Genomic DNA, 23,212 nt, shown 5'->3' on the forward strand with positions numbered 1-23,212 from the left:
GTCCCCGTGATCACTGGCTCAGCTCGCCACTTTCTGATGACTAGGTCAGTTTCCCACGGAGCTTGATGGCGCAGAGAGCAGGCCCGAGGATTCCCAGCAGCAGAACGGGTATCCCTGGCGTAAATGCTTACCTCAGGCAGCGCCCGCTTTAAGACTGAAAAAAGCAAAACAAAACAAAACAAAAAACCAGGACTTGCCTTATCACTTCTGCCCAGTGAGCTCCTACTCATTCTTTCATTCCTTCAGACGGCCCGAGCCAAGGGCACCTTCCTGGGAAACGCGGTGCCGCTCTAGGCTCCTGTCTGCCTGTCTGCCCAGCACCTAGCCTGGCTTCTACTTTCTCTAAAGGCTTATGGAATAAATGAATATGTGGCCTTGGGAAAACACTTTCTCCTCTCCGGGTCTCCATATTCTCACCCAGAAGTGCGGACAGCGATAAGAGGTCGGGGTGGAGCTCAGGGAACTCTGGGTCTGGGCTGGACAGGAAGGTGAGGAAGGAGGGGACTGGGGAGGGAGAGGGCAGCGCCACTCGTGATCACCTGTGACTAGGACAGAAGGCATCAGCCTTGGCCAGTGTCAGTCAGGGGAAAATGGAAGGGACTTCCCTGTCACCGGGCCTGCTCTGGCAAAGGCTGAATGGGTGGCAGTAGAGAGGGTGCAGGGGTATTCCTGGGGTGGGAAGAGTTGTGTGGGGTGGAAGTGGGCTCCAATGACCCCTGGGTCCCTTTCAACCCCCTTGACTGTCTGTGTGCTGATATGGACAGCATCTCTGCCCCACTGGGATGAGCTTAAGACCACCTTGGTTCCGGGCTGCAGAGACAACTGGGGTGTGTGGTGGAAGGGACAGAGCTGGCCCAGGCCCCACAAGACGGCTCCTGGGCTTTGTCTGGGCCCCTTCTCCTGGCACAGCAGGGGAGGTCGCGGCCCTGGGAATAGCTCCTGTACGTGGCTCCGGCAAAGGGTCCTGTGTGGGGTGAGGCCCGTGCACGGGCCCTGCTGTCCCCAGCATGTTGGCCCCGCCCAGCCCCCTGGCCTCCACAGAGACATCTCAGAGGGTCCTGCCGGAACCTTGCTGGCCCTTGAGGCCAAGCCACCTCTGAAATGGCCCAGTTGCCCGAAGCAGTCGCTTGTATCTGGCTGGCTGAGAGCTAGCAAATGGGCACAGGAGTGGTGTGTGGCTGGGTGGCTGTGGCTCCTTTTGTCCTCTTGGGGTTCAAGCTCCCCACCGCCCGGAGGGAGCTGACCAGCCTCAGATGTCTGCCTCCCAGGGCCCCTCTGGTGCTGACGCCGAGAAGTCTAGATTCTGGGGTGTTGGGGGTGGGATGAGGGGAGGTGAAATTCCAGACTTTCATGCAGAAGTCATTTACCTGTAAAGCACATTTACAAATACTCCCCCCCAGTCAATGCATTTTTTTTCCATATTACATTTTCCCTCTCTGGAACCCAAGTCTCCTCCAGCTCTTTTTTCCATGTGGTACGCCTCCTTCCTGCCACCCCTTGGCTTCCAGGCAGGAGGCCTGGGACTGGAGCATCACGGGCCGGCAAGATGCTCCACTCTGTCGCTCGCACAGGCCAGAGAGGCCAGCCAGGGCTCCTGGGAGCTGTGTGCTGTGCAGCCAACTGAGGGGCTTGGGCATAACCCAGATGCTCAGCCATCGATCTGGAAGGCCTCTGAAGGGCCCCTTCCCCCTGGACTGCTGCTGAGAATCTCCGGATCCCAGGAACCCCTGGAGGAAAGCAGCCCGTCTGCTGGCTGTCCTCTTGCCAGCTGCTGAGACTGGGAATCAGGATGTCCTCATTCATGAGACTTGGTCTCAGGAGACTGCCTCATAAAATGGGACGTTTGATCGTTCCAGCCCTTTTGGCCTGGGGAATCAGGTCAGCTGACCCAGTGCTGGCTTAAGTCAGCCTGGGTCCAAACTTTGACACTCAGCCAAGTGTGTGCCTTGAGAAAGGACTGGACGAGGACACCCAAACAGGGGTCCCCAGCCCCCTCATACGTCCTGCCTGGGGCCTCAGCGTCGTTCATCTGGGTCCAGGCCTTTCTTAGCCCAGCGCAACCGGGGCCCTCCCTACGGTGCTAGACCTTTGACCTCCGGGGATGTTGCAGAGGAAGGACAGGAGGCTGTGGCCCTGGTGATGAGCCGCACTGAAGCCTGTGCCTTACCCCCACGGCCAGGTGCAGGGGTCAGCGAGCGCTTTGAAACTGGGGCTTTATCTTCAGCCGGAGGGGGTAAGTGACATGTCCGGTGACCTTTTCTGACAGAGCAGGACTTGGACTCCGTGTCTCTTGCTCTTTCCTTTGCACCTGAGTTGGAAGAAGCAGCATGTGCGCCCCTCCCGCGAAGGGACGGATGTTGGGCCTGGCCGGCTCATCTCTGAGCAGGCAGTGTCCCCACTGCCTCGTCAGCTTTTGTTTCTGCTGCCCCCTTCAGGCTCAAGGGTCTGCCAGGCCAACTGTGGAGGGAAGCTCTCTGAGGACAGACAGGGTGGGTGAAGGCACCTGCTGCCCGTTGGGTAGAGGCAGGGCTCTCCAGCAGGTGGGCTTTGACTACCTTGGTGTCACCCGTCCCCTGGTAATGCAGACTGCCCCAATTCTGGGACACCTCATTACCCTGAAGGACCTTGAGAGGGGCCTCTCACGGGCACTTACACACTAGGGAGGACCCTTATTTTGAAGCTTCAAGGCATTTGCTTGAAACACACCCAAAGAGGGCCCAGGTGTCTCTTATGGGAGGTAGCCACCATCAGCGGGGCAAGTCTTCCGGTGGGTAGAGCTGTTGGACAGGTGAGGAGGGGCACGGCCTGGGAGGTCATGCACAGGTGTCCTCCCTCCCTCCCTCCCACCCCCTTCTCGCTGCCGGTGGCAGCCCCCAGGCTGAATTGGGCCAGGAGGGAGGCGTGGAGGGACTCTGGCCAGGCTGTTTGTCATAGAGGGCCAGAGGGGACAGGTGTGACAGCTGAGGTCCCCCTGGCAGGTTTTGTTTCTTCATGGTTTAGTCATGACACCCTCATCCGGAGCCAAGGCCCCGTGGAAGGAAGGAGTCTCCTTCCTCCCAGGCCAGCTGTCTTCTCTGAGACCCCCCGACAGCACCCAGCTGAAGGCATCAGAACTGGCTGGGTCTGCCCGTCTCAGGAACAAGCTGCTGGGAAACAAGGGACTTTTCACCACCTCACCTCTTCCCTCCCGCCCCAGATAGGAGTGCTGTGTCTCTGCTGAAGTGATGGGGGAGGCCATATTCGGGGCCCTGCGGCTGTTAGCAGTCCCTGCCCCAGAGCCGCATAAAAATGCTCGCAGACAGAGCTTTACTGAAACATGGCCTAAAGTTGGCCTAGCAACCAGCCCCCGGGGGGCCCAAAGCCTCAGTGACATCTTCCAGATGTCCTCGTCACATCTGTATTTGGTCACTGGGCTTGGCTGCATGGGTCACACTGTGACCACACCTAACGAGTCTGCCCGGAGCTGAGCCGTGGGCTCTGGTGCCAAGAGACAGAATTGCGTCTGATCCCTGCCAGCCAGAGATGGGGTCCCGCAGAAGGTCGATACATGTGAGGAAACACAGCCGGGCTTCCTGTCAGCTCCCTGGGTGCAGAGTGTCACAGCTCACCTCTGGGGAAGAAGCCGTGCCCCTCGCTCTTCTGCCAGTGGCGCACCCACGCCTGCCTGTTCACAGTGGCCAGCGCCCAGCATACACACCTGCAGACAAGCCCCAACAGCCGCGCCCTCTGGCTGCAGCTCCTGTGTGTGAAACGGTGTCCTGTGCTCCTGGAAAGCACGGCTAAAGGTGTTTTGTTCCTCTTCCATCGCAGTTTACCTAGGAGGTCCCTGCCTAGCATCCAGCGCTGGCCCCACTCATCTCACTGCCATCCAGGGCGGGGCAAGAGCAGTCACTCAGCCGCCATCTCCTTTCACACAAGGATCCTGGGCAGGGACCGGGGGGCGGGGCTGCCTGCATTCTCAGGCCCGTCCTTGGTGTCCTTCCTGTTGTCTGGAAGAAGCCAGCCCGTCCCAGCTGTGCCGGGGGGAGCCGGGAAAGGTGTGGGGAGAGCAGCCCCAGGGGAACTTGAGGGCGCCTCTGGGAGATGCCTCCTGGGCTGAAGCTCGGGGCCATTTGTCAAGTTGGTAGCTGCAAGGGGAGACGCACAGAGGCCTGCTTGGGAAAGTGGATGTGCACGACATGGGGTGTCAGGCAGGCCGGCGATTCTAGAACACTTTCTCTGAGTTAGTTTTCTCATTTTGGAGACACAGCACGTCCTTGTGGGGTGACAGGGTGACCCTTCCTCGTTGCCTCTCTCTCCATCTCTGTCTCCTCACACATCAGCCAAGCAGTTGCGTCACTGTCTGCCAGCTCTCCCGGGTCCCTCCCTCATGCTAGTCTGCCTGCATCAGCTCTGTTGGCCTCTCATGCCACCAGGCTCGCTGTGGCCGGGACCACAGGCTCCGTGCACGCCCCTCATTGGCTCCTTGCTTCTGTCTATCCAGTCAGGGCTGGAAGCCCTTTCCCTGGGAGTTAGCACGGGAAGGGGTCCTGCCTAGTGAGGCTACATCTAGTGAGGATCCAGGGGTGTGCCATGAGGGATAGCTGCGGTAGAAGGTGGCACGTAAGCCACCCGTTCCTTTGGTGGCCCACGCCAGGCCCTTGGGCAAGGCGATGTGAGAATTCCTAAAGAGTCAGAAGACTTCTCCCTCTCAAGGTAGAAGTGGGGCCATCGTCCTGAAACGGCACACAGAGTGGCTGCCCTGACTAGACCGGTGCTCACGTGGGCCATTTGGGAGGTTAGGACACCCACCAGCATCCAGACACCAAGCCATGGCATGGGACAGAACTGGCACCAAATTCCAGCGAGTGGCACATGCTCTGGCTTGGAGGCGTCCTGCCAAGAGGAGACCCGGCGAGTAGGTTCACGGGCTTGGTGGCTCAGCACCACTTCACAGATGAGGCTTAGAGAGTGGGACAACATTGCAGCCGTGTGAGGCCCCTTAGGGACGAGGAACAGAGCTGTGAGCCTGTTGGGCGGGGTTTGCTCTCAGGCTGGGGGTCCCTTCCTGATGGCAGGCCTCGTGCACCAGGAGGGCCTAGGACGGTTTGGGAGAAGCCCAAGTGCCCAGACGAAGAGGAAGACTGGAAGGCCTGGGCAGCTGGGAGGCCTCCTGCCCCACTTTATTTATTATTTTTTTTGCGGTACGCGGGCCTCTCACTGCTGTGGCCTCTCCCGTTGCGGAGCACAGGCTCCGGACGCGCAGGCTCAACGGCCATGGCTCACGGGCCCAGCTGCTCTGCGGCATGTGGGATCTTCCCGGACCAGGGCACGAACCCGCGTCCCCTGCATTGGCAGGCGGACCCTCAACCACTGCGCCACCAGGGAAGCCCTCCTGCCCCGCTTTTGAAGGCAGCTGGAGATGGAACGTTCCAGTGATGTAGCGTCCATCTCGCCTCTTTCTCCACCTTCTGTGTGGGGTGAGTGGGGAGGTGCAGAACAGTTTCTCTCTTCCCATGTCTTCTTGAATTTTGCATCCTGCGTCTCAGGTGCAAGCCCTGGGCATAAGAGACCTTGGCACGTTGGACGTGGAGAGGGTGGAGTCCGGGGCTGCAGGGCGAGGACTGCCCAGCTCAGAGAGGGTGCTGGAGTCAGGAGCTCGGAGTTGGTAGTGAGGCTGAGAGTCCAGGCAGGCACCGTGTGCATGGCTGGCCTGAGTCCAAGAGTCTCCTCCCTGCAGCAGGTGTGAGCCAGCTGCTGGGGCCATGTGCCTTGCTTTGCAGGAATCATACTGGTGGTGAGCTGCCTGGACCCCAGGATTTTGCTCCGTGATGTCGTGCGTGGGGCCAGCAGGGCTACTGTGCAGCCACAGGTGGGGCCCAGACCCTAGCTGGACCCACCACCCTCTGAAAGTGTTGGAAGTGTGGCCTGGGGCCAGTTGCCCAACCTCCCCGATCCCAGTTTGCTCACAGTGAAGCAGGACGATGGTATACTTGCTGCTGGCGGGTTGCCCTGATGCCTGGACTAGATGCTGGCACCCCACATCCCAAGGCCCCATGGATGGGCAGGACCAAGGCTCCAGTCAGCCAGGCTGGAGGGGGGTGGTGTGGATCCTCGATGCCTGGTCAGTTCTCCCCAAGTGAGGGAGGGAGCAGAGAGCCTGCACGTGCAAAGTGCGTTCATTCTCTGCTACTGTGTCTCTTGTGTTTTTGAGCCTGCTCCCAAGGGTGCTTCTGCAAACTATTTTTGTATATGTCCTTTCAGTTGTTTCTTTTCCTGGGCATTTTTATGTAAATGTATTTTTAAGGAAATGGAAGCATGCTACACATCTGGTTTGAAAAGCTGCCTTGCATTTTTAATGATATATGGAAACCAATATACCTGAAGGCTTGTTGAATATCGCATATATGAATATCATTTGTAACGGGCGTGTGTATTATTTGCTTGAACAGTAGATCATAATATGTTTAAATACAACTATTGGGAATTTAGATTATTGCCAAATTTTCACTATCATATTCTACACTGGAATGACACCCTCTTGTATACTGTGTTGTACTTATGCGCTTGAGTCCTTAGGAGAGGTTACTGTGAGGGCAACTGTTGGATCAATGGGCTTGCCCTCTCCAAAGCTTTTGACACACGCGGAGACCTGTCCTCCAAAAAGATGCCCTGACTGACCTGCCCTCCAGCAGTGTTTGAGAGCCGCCCAGGAAATGCCCTCCTGAGTGGTCCACCCCCCATCCTCCAAAGCTGCTCTTGTCTGCAGTGAGGGTTTTCTGATTGCCCACGGATTGGGCGGCTACTTTGCCCTGCTTTCTGAGAAGGGTCAGAGGAGGGGAGTGGATGGTGGGTCTGAGAGGAGACCTGGCTCAAAGGAGTGGTGGCGCTATTGGATAAGTTAGGAGCACGGCCCCCGCCAGCCTCCAGCCCAGCGGCATAAGCAAAGGCGCGGGGATTGACTTGGCAGGGCCGCGTTCCAGGGATGCTGAGGCATGTGGTCCGCTTGGAGCGCACTGTTGACATTGAGGTGTGAAAAGTGGCTGGGTCAGGGGACTGGGGAGTTTGCCCCCAGTCTTGGAGACAGTGGGGGACCAGCAGGAGGGATCAGGGGCCGATGAGTGCTGCCAGAAGGAGGCACAGATGGAAACCAGTGGACCAAGGAGGAAGGCAGAAGTCACTGCAGCCTGAACCAGCACTGTTGTGGGGAGGGAAGGCAGGCAGTGAAGTGGAGGGAGAAGCCAGCTGTCCAGCCGGGACATAGGTTCAAATGTCATCTGTGCATCCATCTGGCTGGGACTCATCACCTTAAAGTCACCTTGCCCTAAAGCGCTGCGTTCTTCTTCAGTCCCATGAGAAGACTCTACTTCCTGACTCAGATTTCTTGTTCCATGAAAAAAGACATTTGACTTCTGAGATGAGGCGTCGGTCCTGGTCTTTGTCTGGCGAGGTGGGACAAGAAGCTGTAAAGCCAGCCCTTGCTGTGGGCTCTCGGGTGCGTCCCTGCCCCTTTGGCTTGGGAGTCTCCAGTGGCCCCTCTGCCTCTGTCATTCTGCATGTTCATGCATCTGCCCTGATTTTGGAAGTAAGTGGCTTATTTGCTTCTGATTTGACAGAAAATTTCTAGGCAACGTGGCCAACAGGCTTGTTGAGGGGAAACTGATGAGCTAAGGCCCAGAGGACGTGAGGGACTCCCCCAAGGCCACGCGGTCAGTCAGCAGCCCCAGGAGACGGAGGGGCCGAGATCTCAGGCGGCCCAGTGGGGCCATTCCAGGGGCTGCCGGGATGGGGCAACTGGGCAGTGTGGTCCGACGGTCACCTATGGAGTGAGCTCTGCTCAATAGAACTCTGACGTGGCATCTTTGGTGCAGGGCTAGGCACGCGGGGCTCCCGTTCGCAGTGATGAGGTGCCGTTCCTGGCACTCAGAGGGCTCGGGCCTGCTGGGCTGCTCGTTCGGTGCAGTTTATGGGAAATCCAGCTCTTGCTGACGGGGCAAATTTGGCTTCCTCTTGGCCCCCTGCCCTGCCCGTTTTAGTATGCCCGTGACCTCCGTGAAAACATTCCCGGGACTCTGCCAGCTGGCAGCATGGCCCGGCTGCTCAGGGCCTTGCCCTGGAGGGGCCCAGAGGGTAGCAGGGCCCTAAGAAGGAGGTCGCTGTGCCTTAGGACTGTGTGGGCAGAGCCAGGGCCCCTGCTTCCTGTCACGCCCACTCGCTTGAGCCTCCAGCCCCTCTCCTGAGGCCCAAGGGGCTGGCTGTGGCGGGTCACTGCTTTGACTAAACCCGTGCTGGGCCAGTCCCATCCTGGAGAGCTGGCTTCCTCACCCCAGCGCCTCCTGGGGCTGGAAGGTGTCGGGGACCATGACGGCCCCCCCTTCACGGGCCACAGAAGGGCAGCGCCTGGCTCAAGGGCAGAGAGGAGACAATGGGGGAGGGCAGGGCGAAAAGACAGAGAGAGGAAGAGAAAGCAGAGCACAGGACGTTCCCTGCTTCCCCAACATGACCTCGTGCCCGAGGGTCACTAGGAGTTGGCAGTGGGGCCCCAGGCTTTCCCCACCGGAGATGGACCCAACCCCCAAACCACACGGGGCTGACACCTCCGGGCTGTGCTTGTGCTGATTAAGGACCCGCGAGGGTCTCTCCCAACAAGGATAGGTTGAGAGTCACGGCGATCTTTGCTGTCCTGGGGAGTGTTGGGCAGTTGCAAGAACATTGGTGCCTTCTGTCCTCACAGCAGTCCTGAAGGGTAGACACTGGGTCAGGCTGGAGAGGTTAGATGACCCGTTCAAGGTCTGTCAGATGACGACTAAGGAGTGAGAGAGACGGTCCCCCAAAGCGACCGTCCCCCAGCCTGTACCCTTCCTTCCCCCATCCCTCCTCCTGGGTCCACCAGTGTCGGCCACTGCTTCCACCCCTCCCCTACACTCGCTGGGCGGGAGTCTGGCCATCAGAGGTCTCTAAGAGAGTTGGTGGTCTGCCTGTCTCAGCCATCTCTCCAACAGAGAGCCCCTGGCAGGCCATGCCATGCTTCCCAGTGTGCGGCCCAGCGGCGGCCTCTGCCCAGACTCCACCCAAAGGACAGTCTGCATGGTCTCAGTTTGCCAAGGACCATACGGTGACCCACGAGCCAGTATAAATGCATGAAGTGACAAGCCATGTGCTTGCCTTTGCCCCCAGGAGCCCTGTTGAATCCACCGAGAAGGGACGTTCAGAGCAAACACCATGAGTATCTCAGCTCTCGGAGGAGGCAGCAAAGGTGAGGCCTGGGTGCCCTCTTGTCCTGGGCTTGGTATGTGGCTGCCTCCTTCCAGGCCTGCCCTGCAAGGCCACAGCACTGCCTGGGCAGCCGAGTGACAGCAACGTATTGGGAGGGCTGGAGAGGAGGCCTCGGGGTCCTGGGGCTGGGCTCCGCTTCTGATGCTGCCCGGCCTTGCCGCCACCAGGGAAGCCTCTCCCGCCAGGCGAGGAGGAACGCAATAATGTCCTCAAGCAGATGAAGGTTCGGACCACGCTGAAGGGGGACAAGAGCTGGATCACCAAGCAGGATGAATCGGAGAGCCGCACCCTGTAAGTCCAGGAGGCCAGGAGGGCCGGCAGCGACAGGCTGGGCGTGGGGTGGCGCTCCATGGGCCACACTCAGTCTAAATCACAGGGTGAGAAAGGCGCGGCTGCCAGGGCGTGCGTGGACACACATGCCTCTGCAGTGTGGACGCAGGCCAGGGAAGGAGAAGGTGAGACGGGAACGGTGGGCCAAGTTCCTGGGGTACATGTAGTGCCCGCCCTCTTTTGTGTCCCCTCTTTCCTCAGCGAGCTGCCCTCGGGCCGGAGTCGTGCCATATCTTTTTCTTCAGCTGGGGAGGTCCCGAAGGCCAGGTAAGAAGTGGTGCCCAGGTGGCCGGTGGGTGGGCCCTGCGCTGCAGCCTTTGGCGGACGCTGAGTCATTTGAACTCCACAGGAAGGACGGCTTTTCCACTCTGCTCCTTCTTGGGAAAAGGAGTGCAGGAGTCACTGGGTCCAGGTCCATGGCTTCAGCTGTCAACTGGGATCAAAATTGTCACTGAGCATAATAATAAAGTCTTAGCTCCAAAATGCTAAGTTCTGCCAGAGCGTATGGGATTATAAAAGCAAATGCGCATTCTGCATTCTGCATAATACACATTATCAGGCACATTTTTTTTTTTTTTTTTTTTTTTGCGGTACGCGGGCCTCTCACTGCTGTGGCCTACCCTGTTGCGGAGCACAGGCTCCGGACGTGCAGGCTCAGCGGCCATGGCTCACGGGCCCAGCCGCCCCGCAGCATGTGGGATCTTCCCGGACCGGGGCACGAACCCGCGTCCCCTGCATCGGCAGGCGGACTCTCAACCACTGCGCCACCAGGGAACCCCAGGCACATTTTTAGAAAGGCAATACCCACAGGTCTGGACAACTTCAGTTTTATGCAAATTCTGCAAGCTCTAAGACGTGCTTACTTGTCACTTTTTTGTTGTATCAGCACAGCGTCCCAAGTGCCAGGGGAGACTCACACACTTGCCCCAACTGTCTCCCAAGTTCAAGATGACATATCTTGACAGCTGGCCGAGGGGAACCAGCTCTTCTCTCTATTTCAAGGACTTTTGCATAATGGCATCCAGGGAGGCTCTGAAGGGTGGGCACATCCTGCCCATATGGGGAGGAACTACTCCTGAGAAGTGCGGGGTTAGGGTTAGGGGGACCACGCAATTCAGGCTTGATCCTTGCTTCAAAGAGCCAGCAGTTAGCAGTTGAGTGCAGGGCCAGTGCCTTCCTGGGGTGGTGGTACAGGCAGTGGCAGCAGCTGGAAGGCAGGGGTCCAAGTTCACTGCTAGCCACAGGGGCTCCCTCCGGCAACTATGCCCTTGCCCGTAATCTCTCAATGACTCAGCACCTGTTACCTGCCAGGTCCTGTGTTGGGCACAGAGTACACAACCCTCTCCTCAGGGAACTGACATCCTAGCCAGGAACACGGGCACATCCTGAGTAGAGAGATGAGCGTGAAAGAGAGAATTGCGAATTGTGATAGTGGCAGTTGGCCAGAGCCTGAGCACAGTTCAAAGATAATCTATTCGTTGGAGAGTATGTTTACTTTGGGGGTGCAGTTCTCAGCCTGGGCTTTGGTTTGGGAGTATATTTGGAAAACACGTGGGATAAGTGACCTTTCTTTCTCGGGTTCCACTCCAAGTGTTCCTGTAACTTGGTCACCTCCAGGAGGCCATGCCCTGTTAAGGACAGGGTCCATGGGGATGGAGAACACTGGGGCTCTGCACTGCCCTCCCAGCTGCTCCAGCCCCAAGCTCCCCTATTCCTGGACAGAAGAGCCATCTGCCGAGTCTTTGTCTCCTGCCTCTGATCCCAGAACTCACAGCCCTGCTTCCCCAGCACTACCAGCTCTTGCCTGGCCACACCCCTCACCCGAGTCCTCTGAGCCCCCTCCCAGGCGGAAGGTGCCCAGCACATGGAGTCTAATGTTTTCCAGGCACTGACCAAGCCCTGGCCGTGCCCTCCGGTCCCAAACTTCCATCAAGACTTGTGACGTGGGCATCACACGGGCTGGGGGAGGGAGGCTCAAGCAGAGCGGGAAGGAAAGGGCGGCTGGCTCCTGCCTGGGCTCTGCCCTCATGAGTCTTCCTGGAGGGGGCTGGGCAGAGTAGGGCGTCAGATCAGGTTAGGGGCTCTGCCTGACATCACCTCAGCCCCAGACCTCTGAGCACAGAGCCTCCAGCCTGAGCTGGGTCAGCTCTGAGAGGGGAGGTGAGGAGGGCTGTCAGAACAGGGAGAAACCAGACTTTGGAGGGGACAGCTCTGTATAAATGCCCTTCCTGGGCACCTGCTGTGAGCCAGGGCCCAGAAGAATCGGCCTGGGGTACCTTTCTTGGGGGGCATGAGGGAGACAGGCAGAGCAGGACAGGTAGCCCAGCTAGGGGTGCAGGCGTGGCTGGATTTCTTGGGAAGCAGCTGGCCACTGTCGCTCCCCTCGTTCTGCCTGCACTGGGACGCCCAGCAGCCAACCCACTTTGCCGTCACTGGGCAGCCTGGCTTCACACCATCCCTTCTTCTCCCTTGGCAGGCCCCCGAGCACGAGGGCTCCCACCGGCTATATCATCCGGTAGGTGACCACAGGACCCTGCCCACCTCCCCATGCCCGCCCGCACTGCCCCCAGCTTCTCCCAGGGGGGCTCACGGTGCTGCTTCTCCCGGGCTCTCTTTCAGGGGAGTGTTCACCAAGCCTGTAGACAGCTCGTCTCAGCCCCAGCAGCACTTACCCAAGGCCAACGGAGCTCCAAAACGGTGTGTTCGCAGGGTGCTGGCCAGTTGGCCCGTGAGAGGTGTGAGGGCCCAGGCCACGCTCAGGCCAGAGAGAGTCCTCTGCCTGTCACTGAGGGGGTGGGGTGGTGGGTGGCAGGTCTCTTCCTGTGTAAGGCAAGGCCCTGGACCACTACCAGTGCCCTTGTCCTTGGGCCAGTCCTGACTGGCCCTGGTCACTGAGACAGGCACCGGGAGGAGGCTGGGTGGGAGCCCCGACTCGCTGATAACTGCACTGAGCTGTGTGCTTTAGGCCACCTTCTTCCCAACGGGCTGAGCTGGCACCAGGCTGAACCTGGGCTTCATCAGAAAAGCAGGACCAAGGTGGCTGAGTCTGTCTGTGACAAGAGGGCTGCCCTGCACAGCTGTTCTGGGTATCTGGCAGGGCTGAGAGCAGAGAGGAAAGGGCGCCAGCACCCCCGTCCACCTGCCACATGCCCGCTGGGCCATGTAGGCAAATCTGGAAGCAAGAGGGCCCTGCGGGTGGACTCACAGAAATTCCTTGCCTCTGCAGCGCTGCCGGGCCTCCCCGCCCCTCCTCCTCTGGCTACAGGATGACAACAGAGGATTACAAGAAGCTGTGAGTATGCAATCACAGACTCAACTTGGTTCCCTCCTCCAAGGACGAGCCGGAACCCTGGGCCCGCTGAGGGCAGCTGGCTGCTTGCCTCTGAGCACAGCCAGGTCTGAGCACAGCCCAGGAGTGCAAGTCCTGTCGGCCTGACATCCCTGCCAGTTGCCACTGTGGCCTGGAACCCACCAGAGGTTGACAAGCTCCAGAAAATTGGACAGTGTGCACATTGTACTTCTGATCTGAAGCAAAGCAGGGGCTGTAGGAAGCTTGTAGAAGGAGCTAGTGGGTCTGGAGAAAGTGTCATGGGTCATGGCCCTAGCTGTTTCCTGGGCTGGGCCGAACTGGGCTGGCACCTGGTGAGCCCAAGCATGCTGCTGGCCCTGGCAGCCAGTCACCTATGGGCACTTGGTGCCTAACTCTGGCCTGCTTCTTGGATATAAATCTTTGGGATTCCCTCTGGAGCTCCCCTTGTGGCCCCTGTCCAAGCCCCTCTCCTGTGTGCCCAGGGCCTGCATTCCCAGGGCCCCACGTCTTTATATTGTTTGTCCCTTGTCACCATCATCCAGTGACACAGAGCAGCTAGGGAATCTTTCTGGAGAAGGGATGAGGCTTGAACTGGGTCCTGGGGTACAGTAAGGGTTGGAACAGGGACAGATAGCAAGTGTAGCTTTCGAAGAGAAAGAAGCGGCGCGAGCAGAGTCAGGAAGCCAAGCCGCTGAGGGGGGCGGCCTGTGACAGGGAGCAGGGGCAGACGTAGAGGGAGGAGGGGTCATAACTGCCAGCTTCTTCACCCCCCCCCAGGGCACCCTACAACGTCAGGCGCAGCTCAGCGTCAGGGGCTGCTGAAGACGAGGAGGTGCCCTTCTCTTCTGATGAGCAGAAACGGAGGTAACGGTGCCTGCTGGGCGTCCCGTGGACCGGGCGGGGCTCAAGTCTCTGAAGCCTGGTGCACCACATGCGGAGCATCGGTGCTGGTCTGTTGGCTGGAGGGTCGCTGCCAGCACAGGTGGCACTCCTGGAACCCCAGAACTACCCACTCAGTGCTGGGCCAGCCCAGGGGACCCTCTTATGAACCTTCTAAGAGGGCAGAACCTAGGTAGTGAGGAATTTCTATAGTTTGTTAAAAAGGTTCCTGAGCAAATTGGACCAAAATAGGCAGTGCATGGTGCCCTGGGAGAAGCCTCCTGTATGTGCCTGGGGGCAGGGCCAGGCTCCAGAGGTGCCCATGCCCCTTGTCCCAAAGTGAGGGTTGGATGCTTGGGCAGCAGCCCGGCTCCGAGCTCAGCCTGCCCTCACTCCCAACACCTGCTGACCCCTCCGTGACTTAGGAAACACACCAAAGCCCCCCACGCTGAAGGCCCAGCAGACAGGCAGTCCTAAGGGCAGAGTCAACAGTAGCAGGGGTCCCCAGGCCTCGGAGGTACCGGGGAAGAGCCGAGAGCTCCAGAGCCAGGCTGCCGGGCATCGACTGCCCACTCTGCCGCCCTCTAGGTGTGGGGTCTCGGGCAGCTCCCTAAAGCTCCCCCTGCCTCCCGAGTAGCTGCCTGGCTAGGCTGGCAGAGCAAGCCCCTCCTCATGCCATCAGATGCCCCCTCCCTGTGCCACCCCAGGTCAGAGGCTGCCAGCAGTGTGGTGAGGAAGACAGCTCCCCGGGAGCATTCCTACGTCCTGTCGGCGGCCAAGAAGAGTGCCAGGTGAGTTGTGGCTCAGCCACCAACCCGCTCCCTGCTCTGGGCCACTTCCTTTCCCTTCAGGGCTCTGGTCTTCCTCTGGCTGGTGACGGGCGGGTTGAGAGGGCCCTCCTAACCAGACCTTCTGGGACTCTCAGATCTACTTTCTGGAAACCTGAGAGGTCTGACTGCCGCCATCAGGGTAGGCAAGGTGCTGGGAGTGATGTCACCTGTCTGTGGGTTCTGCCCAACTTGTCACCTCTCTGCCTTCTTCCAGCAGCCTTGCCCAGGAGACACAGGCCCCGTTCATCGCAAAGAGGTAAATGTCGGCAAAGGGAAGGTCTTCCATTGGCAGGGGTGGAGTGTGGGGAGAGCAGGCGCAGGGTGGGATGCGGTCACTGTCCCTGAGTAGAGGGAGTTGTGAGGGGCTGGTGGCTTCTGTTTGGAAGCCAAGGAAGCACGTGGGTGGCTGTGGTGGCACATAAGACCCTGGCAACCAACGCTGCATAGGCAGGAGCTTGGCTGAGAGAACCTGGCCCCCGACCCAAGATGGAGCTTTAGTGTTTCCAAGGCCTCTGGGGTTTTGCAGCAAAAGTAGCTACTGGGCTACAGAAAAGTTGTCCCTTTGCCCTGTTGCCCACCCTACCAGGGGTGGGCCGGACAGTGCCTTGGTAGGACAGATCATTGGGCTGGAGTCCAGAGGCTTGTCATTGGGAGCCCCTGCCTGACCAGGCCCTTGGAAGTGACCATGACACTGGAGATGGACCCTAAAGGGTGAACAGGGTTCAATGGGCCATGATCGGGATATCAAGACACTCCAGCTGAATGAGGGAGGGATGGCACCATCAGTTGACAGGACATCTTCTGGGAAAGGGGAGTATTTGGTGAGGAGAGGGAAGAAACTTCTGGCCAGTTGAAATTTAGGGGTATTCTACTGGGTAGAGAGGGAAGATATCCAAATAATGCTGTCCTCCTCCTGGCTGCATGAGGTTCCTGGGACTGCGATATCAGAGTACCACAAACCGGCACTTTGCGGGAACTGGCACAAGGTCCAGGAACAGATTGTCTCCCAGTTCTGGAGGCTACAAGTCTGAGGTCAATGTGTGGGCAGGCTTGGTTCCTTCTGGGAGCTGTGAGGGAGAAGCCTTCTCAGGCCTCTCTCTCGGCATCGGCTGTTGCCGGCAGTACTTGACTTGTAGACACATCACTCCTATCTCTGCCCCCATCATCACATGACCTTCTTTTCTCTGTGTGTCTGTGTCCAAACTTCCCTCTTATAAGGACAACAGTCATGGATTTAGGGCTCACCCTACCCCAGTGTGACCTCATTGTAACTTGATGACAAATTGATTGCAAAGACTCTATTTCCAAATAAGATCACATTCCCAGGTTCCAGAAAGACATGAATTCTGGTGGGATGCTATTCAACCCAGTGTTCTGCCCTTATCCCAAGCTGGAGTTGCTAAGCCATAAACACCACTGAAAGAAAGCATGTCCTTCAGGGTCTGCAAGCTCCGGGGCAGCTTCGCAGGCCAAAAGTGCCCTGAGGATAGCGGTGCATCTGTTTCTCTTCTTGCCCAAAGGGTTGAGGTGGTGGATGAGGACGGGCCTTCCAAGAAAAGCCAGGACCCACCTGCTCTGGCACGATCCCCTCCCGGCTCGAGCAGGTAATCAATTGCTCATCTCTGCCCAGGGCTGGTGACTGCCAGGTCACCTCCCTACAGGGCCTCAGGGTCAGTGTCCCTGTATGCCCAGTGACAGGATGGGGCCCAGAAATCAGTAAGGGCCTCTCTGGCTGGATGTCCTGGGGTTGAAAGGCGCAAAACAGCCTGGTCTCCTGGGAGACAGTGCTTCAGTCTTGTCTGTTTGGTGCTTATCTGTGTCAACTTAACCCTTCCAACACTGAGTCCAGTGGCAGCCGCAGCATCCCGAGGAAAAGTACCAGCTGTGGGATGTGAGGGGGTCTGTGGCCAGGGCACTAGCCCTGCTATTCTCAGGTGGGTGCCAAGAACTGGCTCTGGCCTCTGAGGCCATCAGGTGGGAGGGTCTGGCAGCGGGGTGACAGGGCAGGGACAGGCTGAGCGTGGGTAATCTCACTCCAGGTGGGGCTCTGATTTGCCCTGATTTCTGAGCCCCAGAGTCTCCGGGCAGATAATGGCTCTCTCTTGTCTGCAGGCCAAAGGCAATCAATACCTCCTTGTACTTTGAGCTGAATCATGCTAAGTCCTGCCGACGGTGCCACCGCCTCTGGGGCTGTTACAGGTCTTGGAATTGCCACTGCATGTCCCACACGCCCCTCCCCGACTCAAGCCCCACAACCATTTGTATGTGACCTCGGTCCTTGGGGCCACCTCTTCTGTGCCGGGAGGGAGACAGGACACCCTAAGAACTTTTGAACAAGTAGGAAAATTTGAGAGCTCTTCACGAGGTAGCATTGATGGGACATGGTGATTGATAGAATATGGGTGCTTAGTTTGCCAGAGCTGCTGTAACAAAGTACCACAAACTGGGTGACTCAAATAACCCACTTATTGTCTCCCAGTTATGGAGGCTGCAAGTCCAAGATCAAGGTGTTGTCAGGGTTTCTCCTTAAGACCTCTCTCCTTGGCGTGTAGACGCCTGTCTTCTCCCTGCGTCTCTTACAAGGTCTTCCTCTGTGTGTCTGTGTTCTGACCTACTCTTCTTACGAGGATATTAGTCGTATTAGATTAAGGGCCACCCTACTCAAGTATGACGTCATCTTTATTATATCTGCAACGACCTTATTCCAAATAAGCTCACGTTCTGAGGCACTGGGGATTAGGACTTAAATATATAAATTTTGGAGGGGACACAGTTCAGCAAAAACAATGCACGTCTCTGAATTCTCCTTAATTTCTCTTTTGAATAAAAGAAAGCGATTAATGTTGGTTTCAGATGCCTTCTGAAAGAACATAGGAGGAGGAAGTAGGTTGTGCTATATTATCATTTGAGAGGCATTTTAACATTTATTCCAGAATATTCCTTTGGATGTTTACTACCCGTCACCTGCTGTCATAGCAAGATGGCTGTCCGTCCTGCTCAGGCTGCCATAACGAAGTCCCCCAAACTGGTGGCTCAGACAATGGAAATGTATTGTCTCACAGTTCTGGAGGCTGGTTTATGGCAAAGTAGGAAAGGAGAGTTTCACAGCCTGGTCCCCAGGCCCCTCCGCAAGCGTGTCCCTGCCCCATCCCCCTTGGCTTGGGTCTGAAGGTCAGCTTCTCAGCCACCTAGGAGGGGCTCCCCTGTCTAGGCACCAAACCCTTTAGGGACTTCAGAGGGGAGCAGAAGGAGCGCCGCACAAGGATGCCCTGTCTTCCTCCGGACCCCTGACCTGCCTGGGTGCCTCAAAGGCTTCTCAGCACCAAGTGTACAAATCTGAGCTCCTGTCTCCACCATCAGCCCCCTCCCCTCCCCCCTCCACCGCTCACCTGTGGCAATGGCCCTCCCTCCAGGCGCCATGGGGCTGGTTTCTTGGGTTCAGCTCATTTCCCCACCTTCCAAACTGAGCTCACTCAGATACCTTCTGTCAGAGAAACTGGCCTGTGTGAGAGCCCCAGGCCTGGCTGCTGCCCCATCACAGCGCCGCTCAGGCTTTCTTGGCTCTCTGCCCCACCTGATCAAGGTGGGGCCTGGAGGCTGGGCCCCAACATGCTGCCTGGCAGAGGGGCTGAGGAGCAGTGAGTAAGAGCACAGCTTCTGGCACAAGGCAAAAGCCTGGCATTGCCCTGTACTGGCTGTGTGACCTTGAGTAAGTCACTTTACCTCTCTGTGCCCCAGTGTCCTCACGTGTGAAATAGGGAGCAGTGATACGTACCTCCAGAGACCGTCCCAAATCCCATATGAGATAGTACACATAAAGCCCTTTGCACATTGCCTGGGTGCTGGTGTGGTTGGGCGCTTCCTGATTTGCTGGGCCCTTCAACAAATTGAGAGACCAACATCGGCACCTGCTGGTCTCAGAGGGAAATGCCGCTGTGGGTGCCTGAAAAGGAGCTACTGCCTCTGTATGAATTTGCTGGGGCTTCCGTGACAAGGTACCAGAAACCGGGTGGATTAAACAACAGAAAGTTGTCCTTCCACAGCTCTAGAGGCCAGAAGTTAAATGAAGGAAGGTGTCAGCAGGGCCGTGTGCTCCTCCGAGGGCTCTGGGGTAGAATCTGTTCCAGGCCTTTCTCTCAGCTTCTGGTAGTGCAGTCAACCCTTGGCGCCTCTTAGCTTGTAGATGCATCCCTCCAACCTCTGCTTCTATCATCACGTGGCTGTCTTCCCTCTGTGTGTCTGTGTTCAAATGTCCCCTTTCTGTAAGGACGCCGGTCATATTGGATTAGGATGTATCCTACTGCAGTACAACCTTATCTTAACTAATTACCTCCGCAGAGACCCTATTTCCAAATAAGGTCACGTTCACCCAGATACCTGGGTTAGGACTTCAGCATATCTTTTAGCGGGGACACAATGCAACCTGTAAGAGGTTCACCCCTGGAAGAGGTGCCATTTGAGCTGGGCCTTTGAGAAGAAATCGCTCAGGGGCAAGGTGCTGAGGGACAGGCGCCAGCTGGGGTCCCTATTTCCTCTCTGACATAGCTAGAAATGCCAGGGAGAAGGTATGCTTTACTTGCCCGTGACGTCCCCAAGTGGGACGTGTCCTTGTTCCCTGGCACCATGTGCTTTAGATGGGACAGAGTAGCGACAGCAGCCCGGGGCTTTACGCTGTCTTCGTGGTTATCACGGAGACAGGCGCAGATCAGAGCTACCTGCGTGCACCAGGCCCTCGCTGGTCTTTCATGTGCAGAGAGGCCCTGTCTCTGGCAGCCCTTCCATTTCCTCTGGTCATCTGCAGTGTCCAGGAGGGGCAGAGATGAGCAGCCCACTGACCTGGCCTCCACGAGCTCCTAGTCTAGGTTGGAGCCAGATGCCACGGTCAACTCCAGGGGGACTACTCGGACGACTCAAGTCCCTGTCTCCACCCTGTACCCCCCACCCCTCCTCCTCTTGGGACCCCAGAGTGTCCTTTCTAACGTGCTAGGCTGATCATCTCAAGACCCACCCCGAATCCCCACTTCAAGCCCATCTTGTGGCTTCCCTTTGCCGCACTCAATCTGGTCTCTGCTTTTAAGTCCCCCGCCAGCCTCCACCTCCTACCCTTATATGCCCGCAGTTGGCCTGGGCTGGCCTACTCCTCCATGGAGCTTTTCGGGTGCCTTTGGGGCTGGATTTGTGCACAGCCCATGCCACTCAGCCCTCATCTTGCCCCCTGCTGGGCTGGGGCTTCACCAAGGCAGACCTGGGGCTCACCCCCATCTGTAGCCCAGTGGCCAGGTGCAACCAAAGGAAAGAGTGAGTGTCTGTGATGTGGACCTGGGTAGGTGTGGTTTGGAGTGAGGGGGAACCCCAGAAAGCCAGGGAGTTCTAGATTCTCTCCAGCCCTAGCCATCACCACGGCCCGATTCCTGCTGGGCGTCAGGAGCTGCAGTGGGGGCCCCAAAACACTGGAACTGGAGGGCTGTGTGCAGTCACCCTCGGACCAGCCTCTGAGCGCAGGAACCCTCAAAGGGACCCTCTGGGGGCTGAGACTGTCTGATCCTCCCTGGTCTCAAGCTCACCGGCATCTTCTCTCTGACCTTCATCCCCTGAGTCTCCCACATGCCCCTTCCACTGGCTCTCACTCCAAATTCGGTCTGTAGGTTTCCTGGGCATTTTGTTCATCACCCGTTCCCATCAGCCCCTGAACTCACAAATAGCCACTTTGGATGCTGCAGTGCGGCCACGGGCAGGGCGCACCTCTGCAACTGATCAGCAGCACGGTCTGAAGGGGGCTGGGGTCGAGGATGGGAGACTGGTGAGGGGGTCCTCCAATGCCTTTCCTCTGGGACCTGGAGGTCAGTGGCCCGAGCTCAGCCCAAAGAGGAGACAAGAGAGAAAAAACAAGGGGGAGGGGGGAAGGCAATGGGTCTGGGTGTCCCACTGCACTAGCCAGGAGGCTCCTCAGAGAGGACACCCTTGGATCCCCAGCACAGATGGAGAAGCGGAGGCCTTTCTTACCACCGACTCTCTGACGCTCTCCTTTGGTCACAGCGCAAGAGGTGAGGAGACTGTCCGCCTGCAGATCACAACACCCGGGGCGGGACTCCGCCTGGTGGCCCCAGACCTGGAAGAAATGAGGTACAGGGGCCCTGCTGCTGCCTGGGCTCCTTACACACGATTCTAGAGTTGGGGGCAGCAGGGTCAGGGTGCAAGCGATGAGGCCTGGGGGCTGGTTGGTGGGAGGCATGAGCCACCTGGGTTCTCTGCCCCCATCCCATCTCACTCCACAAGTCCTGGGGAGCGAGCACTTGGTCCATGGGAGACCAGACCCGGCCCTGGGGACCCAGCGGCAGCCACCCCCCGCTGAAGTTGGGGGAGGCAGATGCAGACACAAGTGAGACGCTGAGCGTGTGCCAGGAGCCCCTGGAAGTGATGGTTCACCCTGCTGGGCCCTGTGGATGGGAGCAGCCAGCCGTGCTGGGTGGAGATCTGGGCTTTGCAGAGCCCCATGAAGCCACTGAAGCAGCTGTGGCGGGGGGAGGCACCAGGAACAGGGCAGGGTCACTAGGTCAGCATTGACAGTTCAAGGGACAGGGGAGGGGGTCGGGGGGGCACAACCAGCAGGGAGCACGGCAGGCCCAGCCCCTGCCCCAAGGTAGGGGGCAGACAGTCAGGTAACATGCAGGCAGGGTTCGGGGGGCTGGGAGCTGGGCCCCAGGGAAGCTTGGGTGGGGGCAAAGGGAGATGCGAGCAGGGAGGGGCCGCTTGTTCCCGGAGGGGCTCTGACTCCTGATCATTTAGCTACTCACCCAGCTCACAGCAGTGAAGCCGACAGACTGGGACCCCAGCCTGTGAAGCCAGCGTCTGGGGAGGGAGGCCAGAGCATAAGCCCAGGCTAATCCTTGGGGCGGTGGGAGCTCCGATCTCTGGGGCCGTTGACTGTCTTCACTGGCCCCTCCCTCTCTACACCCTCGCCGCAGTCGGGCACTGAGTCCTGTCCATTCTATTTTAGAGATATTTCTGTCCCTAGTGCCTTTCCCCTGGGGCCAGGCCTCCTTCATCACTTGCTCCATCCCAGAATCTCCTTCATATTCCTACCTGGGTGCCATTTCTAAAGGGCAGCAGTAGTCCTATGCCAGTCCCTGGGGGAAAACCCTGCAATTCCCCCTCCCCTTTAGGCTCCGCAGCCTGAACTCTCTACCTTGCCCGGCGGGGCTCATCCACCCCCTCCCCAGGATCCCCTCATACACCCTTCCTCCCTGGGCTCTCCCCACCAGCCTCCCCCAGCCCCATTCGTCTGTGCAGGCTGTAGGATGCCCTTTCCCATCTGCATTTTTCAGTCTCAGCTCAGATGTCTCCCCTTTGTAGCACCTCCTTTACTTGTGTTTCTTTCTGAGGCAGCGCCTGTGAGGGGCTTTCCGCGCTGAGCTCATACAGCGCTGTGTTCATCCCTCCACCAGAGAGTGTTCCACACGGAGTCACAGTTGTCCACTCACAGATGGCTCTGCCCCAAGGACTCCAAGCTCCTGGAGAGCTCAAGGCCTGGCTGGCCCAGAACAGGACTGCAGGAGCATTTATTGCTGGAATGATTGAGAATCACCCAGTGTGACAACGTCTTTAATAAGGCAACACTGGAAGCTGCTTCACTGGTTTCCCTGAGAGATGCAGCAGGAAGCCAGGCTGTCTCTCAGGAAGGTCTGTGCTGTGTGCCCCATAAGGCCTCCACAACCCATAAGGCCTCTGGCATTTTGTCTGGGAGTGACAAAGCTATAACAGCCCTTGGAGATCCTCTGGAGCACCCCTCCCCCACTTTCCAACAGGAAAGTCATGTTGGAGAAAAGGAAGAAAGAGGGAAAGCTAGAATTCACTAAGCCCTGCCCTGTCCCAAACAACCTAACACGTGTCCCCATGCAGGATGTAGATGCAATCACTATGCCCATTTTACAGATGAGGAAACTGAGACCATGAATGCTTAAGTAACTTCCTCAAAGCCACACGGCCAAGAGTAGGCAGATCCATGACTCCCACCCCACTGCCTGACTCCCTCCCTGCGCTTTTTGCTCCGTAAGTCACTACAGTAGTGGGAACTAAGGGGAGGGGGCAGGAAGGGGTGCTATAAATACTTAGTACTTTACAAATGACTATATGATGAGTTTATTTGTAGGCATCCAAATGCAAATTACCAGGAGGCTTTTGAAGGTTTCTGGTTGAGCTTTGGCAGAGAGATCAGGGCTCAAGAGATTTCCATGTTCTGTGCAGAGGGATGAGAGCAGAAATAATGGGGTTCAACGTCGATATTTACATGGGGTACAAAGTCAAGGGACTCGAGGAGAGAGGAGCCAGCAAACTGAGCAGAGATAGTATCGTGGAGGTGGCAGCTGCCTGGTCATTCCCCTGAGGGCAGCTGGTGAGGGTGGTCAGTTCTGGCCATGTTGAGGGTGCGGTGCCTGAGGGCCAGTCCCGGAAGCAGTGAGGGTACGGGTCAGAGCACAGAGGAGAGGTGGGAACAGGCAGACGTCATTGGCTGAAGAATGACAGTTGACGCCATGGGAGCAGAGCATTCAGATGGAGAGGGATGCCAGGAACACCAACATTTAAGCCAGTGACACAGAGTCATGACGGA

At 57.8% G+C, this 23,212-nt stretch overlaps 1 protein-coding gene across 5 annotated transcripts in view; it reads left to right on the forward strand.

Annotated features, from left to right (window-relative positions):
• ZNF185 (zinc finger protein 185 with LIM domain) overlaps window positions 1-23,212 on the forward strand; it is a 58,770-nt gene that overhangs the window by 3,513 nt on the left and 32,045 nt on the right. For 4 of the 5 annotated variants that reach the window (XM_029240921.1, XM_029240923.1, XM_029240924.1 and 1 more), the window contains exons 1-9: window positions 9,516-9,852; window positions 12,062-12,100; window positions 12,205-12,282; window positions 12,812-12,877; window positions 13,673-13,759; window positions 14,482-14,565; window positions 14,819-14,860; window positions 16,125-16,208; window positions 20,641-20,727. In XM_029240921.1, coding sequence (XP_029096754.1) covers window positions 9,605-9,852; window positions 12,062-12,100; window positions 12,205-12,282; window positions 12,812-12,877; window positions 13,673-13,759; window positions 14,482-14,565; window positions 14,819-14,860; window positions 16,125-16,208; window positions 20,641-20,727 — 815 coding nt within the window. In that variant the 5' untranslated portion in view covers window positions 9,516-9,604. Of the gene's footprint in view, window positions 1-9,156; window positions 9,236-9,422; window positions 9,853-12,061; window positions 12,101-12,204; window positions 12,283-12,811; window positions 12,878-13,672; window positions 13,760-14,481; window positions 14,566-14,818; window positions 14,861-16,124; window positions 16,209-20,640; window positions 20,728-23,212 lie in introns of those variants that run through there. The other variant, XM_029240922.1, reaches the window with a different exon arrangement.

The sequence above is a fragment of the Monodon monoceros genome, unplaced genomic scaffold (assembly GCF_005190385.1).
Source record: "Monodon monoceros isolate NGI ecotype Baffin Bay Population unplaced genomic scaffold, NGI_Narwhal_1 Super_Scaffold_22, whole genome shotgun sequence".
NCBI classification, from domain to species: Eukaryota; Metazoa; Chordata; class Mammalia; order Artiodactyla; family Monodontidae; genus Monodon; species Monodon monoceros.